This window comes from Prionailurus bengalensis, chromosome B4, assembly GCF_016509475.1.
Source record: "Prionailurus bengalensis isolate Pbe53 chromosome B4, Fcat_Pben_1.1_paternal_pri, whole genome shotgun sequence".
Lineage (NCBI taxonomy): Eukaryota > Metazoa > Chordata > Mammalia > Carnivora > Felidae > Prionailurus > Prionailurus bengalensis.
The window spans coordinates 104,331,454-104,347,650 of NC_057358.1; the positions used below are offsets into that span (position 1 = coordinate 104,331,454).

A 16,197-nucleotide genomic window follows, 5' to 3' on the forward strand; every position below is an offset into this window, starting at 1 on the left:
TTCATAAAGGGACAAATGAAAGAACACTTACTCTCTTCCTTTCCTCCCACATTTGCTCTTAAGCATATTGAAATTTGTTGTTGTTTTTTTTCCTCAGCCTTAGGGCTCTGAGCCTCCAAATTTTGTCTGAGGAAAATGATTTTTGTTCTAAATGATTTTCCCCCTTATTTTAATACAACCAATGAACATAGGCTGGCTTATTAATTGCATGTTAAATGACCTTCCATTATTTAGCAAGTGACCCTTTACCTATTTCCACCTCAGAGTATGATTTTTTTAGTCTTAAACATAATGACCTATGATAAGACATTTACATTTAACTAACAGTGAAGTTTAAGCTGCTATTCCAGGTCACAGCTTTACCTGATTTTCTTCTAGCCATCTTTCTCTCTCTCAGTTTTGGAACCTAATTCATTTATTTTTTTAATTTAAAAATGTTTATTTATTTAATTTATTTTTTTAAAAGTTTACTTATTTTGGGAGAGTGAGAGAGAGAGAAAACGTGAGCAGGGGAGGGGCAGGAGAGGGGGAGAGAGAGAATCCCAAGAGGGCTCCACACTCAGCTTGGAGCCTGACAGCAGGGCCCAATCCCAGGAGATCACAGCCTGAGCCAGTATCAAGAGTCAAATGCTTAACCACCTGAGCCACCCAGGCACTCAGCAGTTAACTATAGATGCACAGATTAACAAACAGGGCACTGGCAAATGAAGTAACTTGATCTCTTCCTTTAAGAGAGATTGGTGAACAGTCAGGAAACCAGAAAAGAGGCATTTTTAATGGTTAAATTAGTTTGAGAAAGAAGAAAAATCTTAACCAGAAATAACTCCTAGTTGGTATTAGCAGATCATCACTGTTTTTATGAGATGACTATTTCTCTTTTTGATATTAAGTTTTCAATTTTAATTCTAACATAGTTAACATGCAGTGTTATAGTAGTTTCAGGTGTACAATACAGTGATTCAACAACTCTATGCATTACTCAGTGCACCCTAAGTGTATTCTTCAATACTTATCGCCTATTTCACCCATCCTCCTACCCCTCCGCTCTGGTAACCATCAGTTTGTTCTCTACAATTAAGAGTCTGTTTCTTGATTTGTGTCTCTCTTTTTTTCCTTTGGTCATTTCAATGTGTGTGTGTGTGTACCACTTGTTCTTTTTTTAAAATTAAAAAAAAACTTTTAAAATGTATTTATCTATTTTGAGAGAGAGAGGGAGAGAGTGAGTAGGGGAGGGGCAGAGAGAGAGGGAGAGAGAGAATCTTAAGAAGGCTCCACACTCATTGCAGAGCCCAATGGGGGCTTGATCCCACAACCCTGAGATCATGACCTGAGCCAAAATCAAGAGCCAACTGCTTAACTGACTGAGCCACCCAGGTGCCCGTTATTTATTTTAGGAAGAGAGAGAGAGAGAGCGCACTCGCATGCAAGTGGGTCAGGACAGAGAGAGAGGGGGGACCAAGTATCCTAAGTGGGATATGCACTGACAGCAGAGAGCCCGATTCAGGGCTCATACTCATGAACCCTGAGATCATGACCTGAGCCAAAGTCAGACTCTTAACTGACTGAACCACCCAGGCACCTCTGGTGCCTCATTCATTTAATTTTAAATCATCTAGGTGGGATTTAAAAGCAAATACTCATATGCTCTAGTGATCATTTTGTTTTTTCTTACAGTTCTCAGGTATTCTTTCAGGTACATGATAAACTGAAATGATTTCCAAGAAGTTGCTCTAGACTCCATTACTGGTCAATGTAACTGACATAGTATTAATAGGAGAGGTACAATAGATACATTGCTATCTATTCTACAGCTGTCCATTTGACAACACCATGATGAATTACTTAACTTTACTTATTCATCCTCTTTAATGAGTTGACATTCTCTAAACTCCAAACCAATAGCTTTTCACATGTTAAAACAGGAGTGATTCTTTTCTTGGAGGATGAAAGCAGATAGTTTGAAGCTGGAGTAACTGGGGTTTTATACTCACATTAGAAATTAAACATAAACAAAACAGAAAGGAGCAAATGTCTGCCAGCACAGAACCTCTGTTTTAAAGCATATTTGTTGTAAAATTCATACTATTTAGAAGATAAATTCTTAAAGTGTTAATACTAAGCCATTATGCACAGCCATATCAATGATGTGTCTTGAGATGCTGCAATTGATAAGACTGTAAAAGCATATATATTTAAGATGTGAATTGCATGCTTAGATTGTTTATGCTACTTATTATAGTGATGTGCTTACAATTTTGTAGGCAGATGGAAAGCACCACAGGATGAGTTGCTACAACAGATAGGGTATTTCCCCTTACCTCTTCTTTTAACATTTTGGCAGATATGCTTTTTCCCCCTCTAAGAACTTTCTGCTTATTAGCTGTTATAGCTGTCAGCACCAGACCCTGGGGGGTAGTATACATACCTGTTTGCTAAAAATAAATGAACTGCAATTATGGACTTTTCAGAACTTAATTACTTTTTAAAAAATGTTTTAGTTATTGGTGGGGGGGGGGGGAGCAGAGAGAAAGGGAGAGAGAGAATCCCAAGCAGGCTCCATGCTCAGTGCCGAGCCCTGTCTCACCACCGTGAGATTATGACTTGAGCTGAAATCAAGAGCCAGATGTTCAACCAACTGAACACCCAGGCATCCCCAGACCTTACTTTTACACCTAAGCCTAAGCCAAATTTATGGTTTTGTCCTAGAGTCTGTTAAGTTTTTTGCTATTCTTCCTAGTGAGTCTTTCCATTAGCCTGACTTCATTTTAATACTAAATATCCACTAAATACAGAAGAGATAATCTCATCAATATTGGCTAGTAATAAGACCACAAATACATAGTTAATTTTAAAACTAAAAATTTGATCTCAGAATGCATTTTTTTTTTCACAAGAGGAGAGGGGAGAGGGAGGAGGGCAATACTCTAATGGAGAGTTATAGCTCAAACCAAATTTCTCATATACATTTTTAAGCAGCCTATTTGACAGCACTTAAAGAAAGAATATTTTCAGAAGGAGAGCATGCAAACCGTGAAGTGAGCTGAGAGAATCATACCTTCGGGCATCATTGTGGTAGGAGGAGGGAAGGGTGTGAGTCATCCTGATGGCTCTAGGGGTAGGGGGAGGAGAAGTTTCACATTTTATAGTTGCTTTATCCTCCCGACCATCTTCTTCCACCACTGCAATCTAGAAATGAAAACAATTCATTCAGATGAATTCTTCCTAGATTTCAAATGAAATTGACAGAAATGGAGAGTCATTAGCAAAACTATTTGAGTAATTCTAATACAAACACAAAACAAAAAACTTGGGGCATATAGCTCTTAGACATATAAATTCTTATTACTGAAGCATGTGAGCTTAATAACTGTTTTAAAAGTGAAGGTATTCCAGTTTAATATATAACCTGGACACATTTCATAAAAAAAAAAAAAAAAACATTATTTGAGAGTGACTAAGCACCATAGATCAATATCCAGGAACTATGAAAAAGCTATCACGGACTCCGTTTCAACATATCAGAATGTAAAGGCTTACAAAAAAGTTACTGGGTACATATTTGAGTTAATTCATTAAGAAGGTATGCATAGTCAGGTTATCATAACATGGAAATCTTTTAAGTAGGAGATTTTTTTAATATTTATTTTTGAGACACAGAGCACAAGTGGGAGAGGGGCAGAGAGACAAGGAGACGCAAAATCCAAAGCAGACTCCAGGCTCTGAGCTGTCAGCACAGAGCTCGACATGAGGATCAAACTCATAAAGCATGAGATCATGACCTGAGCCAAAGTTGGATGCTTAACCGACTGACCACCCAGGCCCCCTTTAAACAGGAGATTTTTGAAATGAGAAGAGAAGATGGCAAAACTACAACTTTATCAGATAAAGTGTATTATTAACGCAGGCAAATGAAATGTGGTCCAGATGTTTAAAACATGAGTTGTAGCTTATTAGAAAAAAAATTCTTTTTAAAGTAAAGATTATAAAAGGTAAGAACATAATTCTTTTTTTTTTTATTTTTTTCAACGTTTTTTATTTATTTTTGGGACAGAGAGAGACAGAGCATGAACAGGGGAGGGGCAGAGAGAGAGGGAGACACAGAATCGGAAACAGGCTCCAGGCTCCGAGCCATCAGCCCAGAGCCCGATGCGGGGCTCGAACTCACGGACCACGAGATCGTGACCTGGCTGAAGTCGGATGCTTAACCGACTGTGCCACCCAGGCGCCCCTTAAAACATGAGTTGTAGCTTATTAGAAAAAAATTCTTTTTAAAGTAAAGATTATAAAAGGTAAGAACATAATTCTTGCAAACAGTTTCATTTCACTATCTCCCATGGGAACACAGACAAAGGCATACAGAAACCAGAAGATGGATGGAAGGGCTTTCCTTAAAGAATTTAGTCCAGGAGCACCTGAGTGGCTGAAGCATCCAACTTCGGCTCAGTCAATTGGTTAAGCATCCGACTTCAGCTCAGCTCATTATCTCGTGGTTTGTGAGTTTGAGCCCCATGTTGGGCTCTAAGCTGAGAGCTCAGAGCCTGAAGCCTGCTTCAGATTGTGTCCCCTTCTGTCTCTGCCCCCCACCCCCACCCCTCGTACTCTGCCTCTCTCTCTCTCTCTCTCTCTCTCTCTCTCTCTCTCTCTCAGAAAAAAATAAACATTAAGAAAAAGAAAATTTAGTTCAGAGTCCAGAACAATTCAAGATACCATAAATTTTGTCAGAGATAGACATATAAAACCGCATTACAGTAAAGATATTCAATGGTAAAGTTGACTGTGAAGAGATATTATTTACAACAAATCTTCTACAAGATTTTACAAATCTTGCATTTCTTTTCATGGCATCACTGTGTGTTAAAATACCTATACATAGAAAGATTGTGGAAAGCATAGCTAATAGATATGGCTCTGGAAGTTCTAATGACAAAGAGCAATATGGCTATAGCAAAAAAATTAAAGCTGTGTTCTCATCTTATGTTCACATAATGTCTTGCTTTGTTTCTATGTTAGGCTATTATGCATAAATGTGTTTCTATATGATACATGATAAAGACTTCATGCATTGAAGAAACCGAATGAAGTTGTTTGTCTGGGCTCTTGTCATCCAAGCCTTGATTCCTTTTAACGATTTAAGTAGGCATCTATATAGGATTTCCTCTCTCCATTTCAACTAGCAAAGGGCCACCAGAAGAATCTTTTTCAAGAACTACTTTCAGCATGATGTTAATCCTACAGAAAACTCTTTCTAAACTCACATCTCATCTAAATTCATAAAGTGTGTTTCTAAACTCTTCCTGATATGTATTTATGTCTTCACAGTTCCATGATCTAGCCATAATTGTTTTCTGTGATTATTTCTGCCAAGACTGACCTTTCTGCTTCTATTACTTTTTTTTTCCTGAAACACCTCCTAAAATGCCTTCCTCTATCTATTCTGCCAGTCAAACTATGCAAACTTTCCAAATATCAGCTCTTAAAAACATCATAGACACTCTTCCTCTGAATAATGCTTAGAGTTAACACTATATAAATAAAATAGAGGAGAAAGGATTTGGAATCAGAGATGGATTTGAATTCTGGTTTCTCTTATTTGTTGAATGACATATGCTTATTATTTACCTGCTCTAAGATTCAATTTCCTCATCAATAAAATGGAAACTAATAATACTTACCTTAATGTGTTCGTTTCAAGGGTAAATGGAATCACACTTGTAACTCCTTAACCTGATAAACAACAGTTTTTAGTTTGTGGCCTTCTTTCCATGACCTACCTTTCTTATCAACTATTTCTTCATCCTATGAATTCCCTGAGCCTGCATTTCTGTATGGAATCTTCCTTTGTGACTTTTTTTCTTATACCCACTAAACTTCTTTTATATCCATCATCTACTCAGATATCTTTCTATATTCCCAGTATAATTCTTTTCAGTGGCAGAGAAAGTCAAAGACAAACAATAAGAACATTATGATGGTAAATTTGATAGTTGAGAACCAAGTGTTAGTATCAGGGAGAAGATGCTATAGGAAGATAGATGATAACTCCGGAAAAGAAATTCCATCAATCTATGCCACACAAGTTAATATAGATTCCCTTAACTTAAAAAAGAAACAAAGAAAAAAAAATACTTTTATAGTTTTAGAAGTGGGCATAATCTGACTACCACATCTTTTTTGTTTTTAAGTTTATTCATTTTTGAGAGGGAGAGACAGAGCATGAACAGGGGAGGGGCAGAGAGAGAGAGGAGACACAGAATCCTAAGCAGGCTCCAGGCTCTGAGCCATCAGCCCAGAGCCTGACGCGGGGCTCGAACTCACGGACCGCGAGATCGTGACCTGGCCGAAGTCGGATGCTTAACCGACTGCGCCACCCAGGCGCCCCTGAAATTTCTATATTCTTGATGCTCTGGCGTCTGGCACCATGTTGACCCAGGACAGAATGCACCTCCCAGGACTAGCTAATTCCTAGAGATTGCAAACTACTTCCCTGGAGTATGACTTCCATATGTACATCAATCTATCTAGACCAGTATCCCAAATCATATTCTTGATCTGGCTCTTGTAATACTCCAGGAGGCAATATTCCTCTGCCTTAATCATGCCAGGCCAGGAATCAGACAACTAGAGACAGCCCCTATACCCAGAGCCCACAGAAATGATTAAAACAGGCCAATCTTAAGCCTGCTCACCCTGCCTTGCCTTTCCAACAGAAACTACAATAAAACTCCTACCGATCCTTTCTCCTAGTTCTTTTTGCCTCAGGACCTACTCAGGTGCTTTTGCCTTGGCAAAGGGAAGGGTGAGTAACAAGGTATCTTTTCATTGGCAGTAGTCTCCTGATCTGTTGGTCTCACATCCATGAATAATAGTAAAACTACATTGAAAAGTAAGCAGCATTCTTCTAGCGTTGACAATAAATAATCTAATTCTAGGATATGTAGACTACATAATCTAATCATTACTCTAGAAAACATAAACAATTTTATTTTGAGGCATTTGCTCTTATAATCATATTTAAACAATTCGATAATCTTAAATACTTTTAATATTTCTGTTTATGTTAACAAAATGCTTCAAATAAAGGGAATGCAATTTTAAAACTTTCACAGAAAAAAAACAATATTCAACTAGTAATCACACAAAAGATATTTACATTACCTTTCTCCGATGTTTCCTTAGATCACTTGGCTGTGATTGGCAGTAATAAAAGCAACATAAAACAGAATTAATGAGTATCATTTGACCATGTTACAAGTTTTAATAGTATTCTGTAACTTGACTGTCTTGTTTTTTCATTCCATTGTTTTCTAAATAAATGTCTTTACCCATTATAAGAGGACTCCTCCTGAAAGTGACTTCAGAGAAGGAACTTCTTAGATGGAATGGTGGGGTTTGGGGGGGGACAGGTCTACATGATGGGGTCAAGCATACATGCATGGGATCTGAGACATGGAACCCTGGGGAATATGAAGCACATGTAGTGAGCTAGTGAGAAATAAATATGGGACTTATCTTCTCCCCAAAATATAAATGGGAATGAAAGAGATTATCCATAAACAAAGATCCAATGCACATGTATGGAGTTTGTAAGCATTCCCTCTTGCCTTATCTATGCAGAGCCTTGGTCCACCCTTGGACAGGCATACTGCTCCTGAGCTATCTCAAACTTCCTGGCTTCCTAACTAGTCTCCCATTCCCAAATGCTAAGAGCTCTGGCCTCAATAAAATATGTTTTTAGGGCTGCTATTTTCTTGTCAACGTTACAATGTTACAAAATTACATAATTTTTTTAAAGTTAATTCTTTATGATTTCAGATGAATCTTGCTCACTTAATATCTTTGTTAATTTTTCTTATGTAAGCAAAACAATTTTATTCCACTATAGTTATATTTACATTTATATATTTTTGTTCCTGGAAAATGGGTTGATTTACTCCACACAATATTCTTACTAAATATTGGCAGGATGTTCCTTATGCTTATGGATTTGTGGTGAGGTAAAAGTAAATAAAAGTACATTTTATAATCAGGAAAAATAACAATCTTTGTAAAACATATACACACATACAATACAAATGAAAACAATGTCTTTTCAATCTCTGCTTTTCTGTCTCCCAAATTTTTCATTTTCCTCTGAATATTCAAACATGGATTATATTCCCCCAAATTATGCCCTCCCTCATATTTTCTACAGGTAAAAGAAAATCTACCTGCCTTTCACTATAACAGTGATGAATTTAATGACGATGTTTTATTAGGTGATAAAGACTCCCTGAATTTCATTTATTGTTTTTCTGAGTCAGATATGGGACATTTTAAGTACTTTTTTACCCTCAAGAAATGCTTTAAATATTTTTTAAGTACTGTAATTATAGTATAATAATGTTCATTTACTGTTGATTTATTTATGACTAACTGCTAAAGAAAATTCATGAAAGCAGTGGCATCTTTTTCATATATATATATATATATATATATATATAAATGTCTAAATGATTATAAATATGTTATTTTGCTATTATAAAAATATTAACACTATCAAGGATTAGGATACTAATGTTTATGAACATACTTTAAAAGCTAAATATATGTAGCAAATATAAACAGAAACTAAGCCAAAGATAGTATTGTATCTAGTTAATAAAGTCAAATTGATGGTTCCTAGATTTCTAAAATCACCACATCACAATGTAGCTCAGTATATTGGGTTATTATATCTTAGTACATTGACTAAAAAGTTTGTGCTGTGTCTAGGTGGGGTCAGTTCTGATTACCGTCCTTTGTTCTGAACGGGCATTGTCTATGACGTCTATTTTAAGAATATTTTTAATATCAAGTCTGGAAATGAGCGCAGAATAGAGGACTCAATGGCTTAAGATGGTAAATGCTTCCTTTTTTTAAAATATTGCCATTTCTCTTTTATGTTGACTTTATTGCATTGAAGTCCATAATTGCAAAGAGCCTGAATATGAAAAATGCTGCCACACCATACAGTTTTGTTTCAATTCACAATTGTAAAATTAAAGAAAAAAGACATTTATACATAATAAATTTTATAAAAATAAAAATTAAAAAAATATGTGTTAGTTTTCCCTAGACGTGAGAGCATGAAATATACATATATATGTATATGTGTATTATATATATACACATAGATATATATATATTAGGTACAGTACACATTTTTGCAACATATTTATTTAAAGGTGCTATTTAGAAAATTAATTAAAATTTTTTGTTCAGATACTTTACACACATACATACACAGATACAGATATTGTGACACTTTTTATAGTAGCTTCACAGCTTTCTGAACATATGCAGAAACACTATATACACTTCATGTTCTTCTGTGGTAACATTAATTTACTCTCCATTTGTTATATTTGTGCTAGTTTTACAGTCTCTAAGCTATTATTTTATCTATTTATTTTTAATTAATTTCTACCCCCACATTTATGTTTAATTGGAATTTTGTTTTAATAGTATAGTTTTAATATTCATTACAAAACCAGAATTTTACCTCCATAAATAGTTTAGAATGTTTAAATCTTCATTATTGTCATTTAAACACAGTTCTAGGTAATCACAGAAAAAAATAAATGGGCAGAATAGTATATGCTTTTGCGTCAGCAAATTTGAAAGACATACAGCTCCATTTACTGTGTTAAACGTGGGCAATTTACTCATGCTCTCGAACGCCCGTTACTTCTGCTTTCTATTAAAATGGTGTCCTCTGACGTGCAGATGTTATGATGGAAGTAAAACATCACGGCATTCAGTAGTCGTTCCTATCATTTTTTTTCCCAGAGGTTTTTCTACCTTATTTTTAGCGAAGGGCACTTTGATTTTCTCTGTTATGTTCAGAGCACCTCCTAATAATTTAGGTTTCCAACTTTTAATTCCTAATAATTTAGGTTTCTGACTTTTAATTCTAAACATAAAAATAAATGAAACAAAGGATTAAAGAATAAAGAAGTGTAAAAAATGTTGACATGAAATTCTAAAACAAAATTGGGAAATTGTTGCTATTGGTTTTGGTGGTTCTTTTTATTAAAGTTATATTATTTATATTATAAAAATTTAACATTTTAGGTTCTTATATTGGAGCAATTAGAACCAGTATTTTCTGTTATTTATTGTGTTAAAAGTAAAATACTCACTCCCAACTACTTCACCAAGATATCATAAGGAAAAATTTACTTAATGGTTTCCGTCACTCAGATTTCTGATGTGACATTTAGATCGCTGCTCTTCTATTTCCTTATTATGTGACTTGAAAAATTACATCTTTGTAGGCTACATTTCCTCCACTCATAATGGGATTAGTAGTTGCACCTACCACATATGGTTGTTGCGAAAAAAAGAAAAACAATAAAACACACAGAAAGTCCTTAGAACAAACACCCAATATGAATCAGCTAATGCACATGAGTCTTAATGGGGTGAAATGTTCTCTGTGCACATCATCATACCAGTGTCATGACTCCCATCCGATCCATTTCCCTGGCAGGGCTTCGTGGGGTGAGCTTTGGCGTTGAGTGTCCACTGGGGGGAGATGAACTGGCCAGCGAAGAAGCTGTAACCGAGGCAGTGATAGAGGTACCTGGGTGGACCCTTGCTAAATTCAGGCCTTCCAGGCTCACACTAGCCACCCTATTCTCAATTTCTTCAGCACGTAACTCTGTAGATTCTTTTTCTTCCTGAATTAGCCTAAAAGACACAGTTGAATTTGGATCCATTATATGCTGCTATAGTGGTAATGAGAATTCACATAACAAAAAGCAAATAAATACATAAATAAACAAATAAATAAATAACTCTGTGGGCATTTTATATCAAATCTAATGTTTTCTTTACTCAAAGGCAATATAACTTTCAATAAATTTCAGACACTTTCTGGCTGAAATTTAGAACATCTTTCTTTTCAAATGATATACAGCTCCTCCCCACTTTGACCCTCTTTCTATCTATACTATCACCTGCTAAAACCTTTAAAACCTTGCCTGCCTAGATAATTTTGCCACTAATCCTAATCTTATTTTTGTTTGTTTGTTTTTTTCCTAATCTTATTTTTGAACCGAGGTGCCAATAGATGAGACTTTTAGAAACTCAGGTCCTAACAAAGATGTTGAATCTTACCTCCCAACTGATTAAAAAGTATACTTGATAGAATCTTCAATAAATGGTCATTCATAATTATCATTTGGTCAAATAAAACCCTTACACTTTTTTTTAAACCAATACCTACTCAGCCACGTCAACTTTAAATAAGCACCACGTGGGGTGCCTGGGTGGCTCAGTTGGTTGAGCATCCAACTTTGGTTCACGTCATGATCTTATGGTTCATGAATTCGAGCCCCACATCCGTGCTCCACATCAGGCTCGCTGCTGTCAGCCCAAAGTCCACTTTGCATCCTCTCTCTCCCTCTCTATCTGCCCCTTCCCCCACCTCCCAAAAATAAATAAACATTAAAAAAAATAAGCACCAGGCAATTTAATAATGTGGAGATGATCTATCCCTAGATAGATACATACATCATACTTACATACATAGTGAAAAAATGTTTTAACTGTTGATATAAATGCTTTTCAGAAGACAAAGCACTAATACTCCTTTTTTTTTTAAAATAAAGAGAAACTTCAAGAATATGTATAAATGAACTATTACAGAGATGCAAAGAACAAAGAATTTTAGTGGGGTTGCATAAATACCCTATTTAAGCTGTATCTATTTGTTATAATGAAACTGTACCAGTAGGTGATTTAAAAAATGGGGTTTAGGGGCGCCTGGGTGGCTCAGTCGGTTAGGCGTCCGACTTCAGCCAGGTCACGATCTCGCGGTCTGCGAGTTCGAGCCCCGCGTCAGGCTCTGGGCTGATGGCTCAGAGCCTGGAGCCTGCTTCCGATTCTGTGTCTCCCTCTCTCTCTGCCCCTCCCCCGTTCATGCTCTGTCTCTCTCTGTCCCAAAAATAAATAAACTTTGAAAAAAACAATTAAAAAAAAATGGGGTTTAGATCTTCTCCTAAGACATTTTCCTCTTAACTATAAATGGCTTATTGTGATCTCCTATGATATATAATCCTTAACTGTAAGGTTATAATCACCGTAAAGTTTTATTTTTATATATTTATTTTGGAAAACTGTTTGGTGGTTTCTTACAGAACTAAACATACTCTTACCATATTATCCAGTAATTGTGTTCTTTGGTATTTAGCTAAATGAGTTAAAAACTATGTCCACCCAAAACCAGCACACTGATGTTTATAGCACCTTTATTCATGACTGCCAAAACTTGAAAGCAACCAAGATCTTCTTCAATGGTGAATGGATAAATTGAGGTACATCCAGACAATCGAATATTATTCAGAGCTAAAAAAGAAGTGAGCTATCAAGCCATGAAAAGATATGGAAGAACATTAAATGCACACGACTAAGCAAAAGAAGCCCAATCTAAACAGACTACATATTATATGACTCCAATTACATGACACTCTAGGAAAGGCAAAAACTATGAGGCCATTAACAAGATCGACGGTTGACAGAGGTTGGGAGGGGGAAGAGATGAATAGGCAGAGCACAGAGAATTTTTATGGCAGTGAAAATGTTCTGTATGAAACCATAATGATGGATACTTGTCATACATTTTGCAAACCCACAGAATGTACACCACTAAGAGTAACCTGTACTGTAAACAATGGAATCTGGGTGATTATTATGTGTCACATAGGTTCATCAATTGTAATATACTACTGTGGTGAAGGATGTTGATAATGGGGGAGGCTGTGCATGTGTGAGGCCAGGGCATACATGGGTGATCTCTGTACCTTCTTCCCCTCAACTTTGTGTGAACCTTAATCCACTCCAAAAATTTAAGTAAAAAAAAAATATTGAGCAGACTTACTCTTTTTTTAATGAATACAATTTATTGTCAAATTGGCTTACATACAACACCCAGTGTTCATCCCAACAAGGAGGCATATTTACTCTTAATTATAATTTTTCAGTTCCACAAAGAATATGAATTCTGTTACTCTGAAGTTTATTTTCATGGATGCACTTTAAGTTCACCCAGAGGAAAGCTTAATCAAGTAACATAGCACAATATTATTAATGTTTTAAACACATTCCAAAGGAAACACTGTCTCCTCTTAAAAAAAAAAAATTTGTACTTTAAAATGATTGGTAGGAGGGGCGCCTGGGTGACTCAGTCTGTTAAGCGCCCTACTTCAGCTCAGGTCATGATCTAGTAATTCGTGTGTTCAAGCCCCATGTCCAAGCTGTGCTGACAGTTTGGAGCCTGGGGCCTGCTTAGGATTGTTGGCCTCCCGCTCTCTCTGCCCCTCCCCCACTCAAGTTCTGTCTTTCTCTCAAAAATAAACAAACATTTAAAAAAGTTTTTAAAAATGGTGGGAAATAACTCTTCTAAAAAAGTTTTTTTCTAAAATTAACTGTAGTTATTAACTCTAGGCATTATATTAATTGTAAAGGAACAGTCACACCTTGAGGAAAAAGCTGAGTAAGAAGTAGACTGAAGTTTAATTAAATAGGAAATCGAATGCTACCTTAGATATTCAGTTCATTTGGAAAAATAAATGACAATCCATTTATCTTTAGAATCTGGATGTAGTTACAGAAAGTAAAAGAACTAACAAAACAGACACCCTCTGAAATGTCCCAGTGTGTTGGGGAGGGCGTACCATATACAAAAGGATGAAACAATGAGTAAGACCACAAAAGCAAGGGAGTCAAAATAGTAGCTAATTAGCTACTATATATATATTAATATATAATATTATATATATAATATATATTATAATATAATATAATATAATATAATATAATATAATATAATATAATATATATTAACGTTTATTTATTTACTTTGAGAGCAGGAAAGAGAGCGTGCATGTGTCAGTGGGGGGGGGGGGGAGAGAGAGAGAAGAGAGAGAATCCCAAGTGGATTCTATGCTCAGCACAGAGCCTGATGGCAGGGGCCAGTCTCAGGAGATCACAGCCTGAGCCGATATCAAGAGTTAGATGCTTAACCACCTGAGCCACCCAAGTGCCCAGTAGCTAACTACTGATGCACAGATTAACTAACAAACAGGGCACTGGCAAATGAAGTAACTTGATCTCTTCCTTTAAGAGAGATTAGTGAACAGTGAGGAAACCAGAAAAGAGGCATTTTTTAATGCTTAAATTAGTTTGTGAAAGAAGAAAAATCTTAACCAGAAATAGATTCTAGCTGGTATGAGCAACTGTTTTTATGAAGATGCCTATTTCTCTTTTTTATTTTTTAAAAATAAACGGGGTTTATTCATTTTGAAACATTCAAAATGAATACATGCACTATTTATTCATCCAAAATTCAAATGTTTTAAAGAAAAATAGAAACATAACTTTTACATTTACACAATCATCAAACAAAATATTTGTATCACAGCACTTAAGTAGCAAAAATTTGCTAAAAGTTGACACTATTTCTCTTTTTTATAGTTTTTAATTTTAATTCCAATATAGTTAACATGTAGTGTTATTTTAGTTTCAAGTGCACAGTATAGTAGTTCAACAACTCTATGTGTTACTCTGTGCACTCTAAGTGTATTTATTCTTTAATCCTTATCACCTACTTCACCCCTCCCTTACACCCTCCCCTCTGGTAATCATTAGTTTGTTCTCTACAATTAAGAGTCTGTCTCTTGATTTGTGTCTCTCTCTTTTTCCTCTGGTCATGTTTCTTAAATTCTACATATGAATGAAATCATACGGAATTTGTCTTTCTCTGACTGACATTTCATTTAGCATTATACTGTTTAGCTCTATCCATGTTGTTGCAAATAGCAAGATTTCAGTCTATTTTTTATGGCTGAATAATTCTCCAGTGTGTATGTGTGTGTGTATGCCATTTGTTCTTTTTTTAAAATAAAAAAAATATTAAAGTTTATTTACCTATTTTGAGAGAGAGAGGGAGAGACAGTGAGTAGGGGAGGGGCAGAGAGAGAGGGAGAAGGAGAATCCTAAGCAGGCTCCACACTCACTGCAGAGCCCAATGCAGGGCTCGATCTCACAACCATGGCATCAGGATCTGAGCCAAAATCAAGTACTGGCTGCTTAATCGACTGAGCCATCCAGGGACCCCTATACCACTTGTTCTTTATCCATTCATATATCTGTGGACTCTTGGAGTGCTTCCACACTTTGGCTACTATAAATAATACTGCAATAAACACAGGGGTGCATTTATCCCTTTGAATTAGTATTTTTATATTTTTGGGTAAATACTTAGTAATGCAATTACTGGATCATAGGGTAGTTCTATTTATAACTTTTTGAGGAACTATTTTCCAAACTGCACTAGTTTGCATTCCCATCAACAGTGCCCAAGGGTTCCTTTTTCTCCACATCCTCACCAACATTTGCTATTTCTTGTATTTTTGATTTTAGGCATTCTGACAAGTGTGAAGTGGTATCTCTCTGTGCTTTTGATGTGTATTTCCCTGATGATTAATGATGTTGAGCATCATTCCATGTGTCTGCTGGCCATCCTGCATGTCACCTTTGGAGACCTGTCTGTTCATGTCTTCCGCCCATTTTTCAATTGGATTATTTGTGTTTTGCATGTTGAGCTTATAAAAGTTCTTTATATATTTTGGATACTAACCCTTTATTGGATATGTCATTTACAAATATATTCTCTCATTCAATAGGTTGTCTTTCAGTTTTGTTGATTGCTTCCTTCACTGTGCAGAAGCCTTTTATTTTGCTGTAGATCCAGTAGTTCATTTTTGCTTTTGCTTCCCTTGCCTCACGAGATATATCTAGAAAAACGCTGACATGACCAATGTCAGAAATTACTGCCTATGTTGTCTTACAGGATTTTTAGGGTTTCAGGTCTTACTTTAGATCTTTAATCCATTTTGAATTTATTTTTCTGTACAATATAAAGAAGTGGTCCAGTTTCTTTTTTGTTTGTTTGTTTGTTTGTTTTTGCATGTAGTTCTCCAGTTTTCCCAGCACCATTTTGTTGAAGAGATTATTTTTTTCCCCATTGTATTTTCTTTCCTCCTTTTTCTAAGATTAATTGACCATATGCCTGTGAGTTTATTTCTGGGTTTTCTTTTCTGTTCCATTGACCTATGTGTCTATTTTTTGACAGTACCATACTGTTTTGATAACTACCTGCTTTATAATATAGCT

General features: G+C 35.8%; 1 protein-coding gene across 13 annotated transcripts in view; it reads right to left on the reverse strand.

Moving 5' to 3' along the window:
• The window catches only part of PPFIA2 (PTPRF interacting protein alpha 2), a 479,591-nt gene that overhangs the window by 70,969 nt on the left and 392,425 nt on the right, over nucleotides 1–16,197 (reverse strand). For all 13 annotated transcript variants that reach the window (XM_043561607.1, XM_043561611.1, XM_043561608.1 and 10 more), the window contains 3 exons: nucleotides 10,473–10,710; nucleotides 7,156–7,185; nucleotides 3,056–3,186 (listed from right to left, as the gene is read on the reverse strand). In XM_043561607.1, coding sequence (XP_043417542.1) covers nucleotides 3,056–3,186; nucleotides 7,156–7,185; nucleotides 10,473–10,710 — 399 coding nt within the window. The remainder of the gene's footprint in view (nucleotides 1–3,055; nucleotides 3,187–7,155; nucleotides 7,186–10,472; nucleotides 10,711–16,197) is intronic.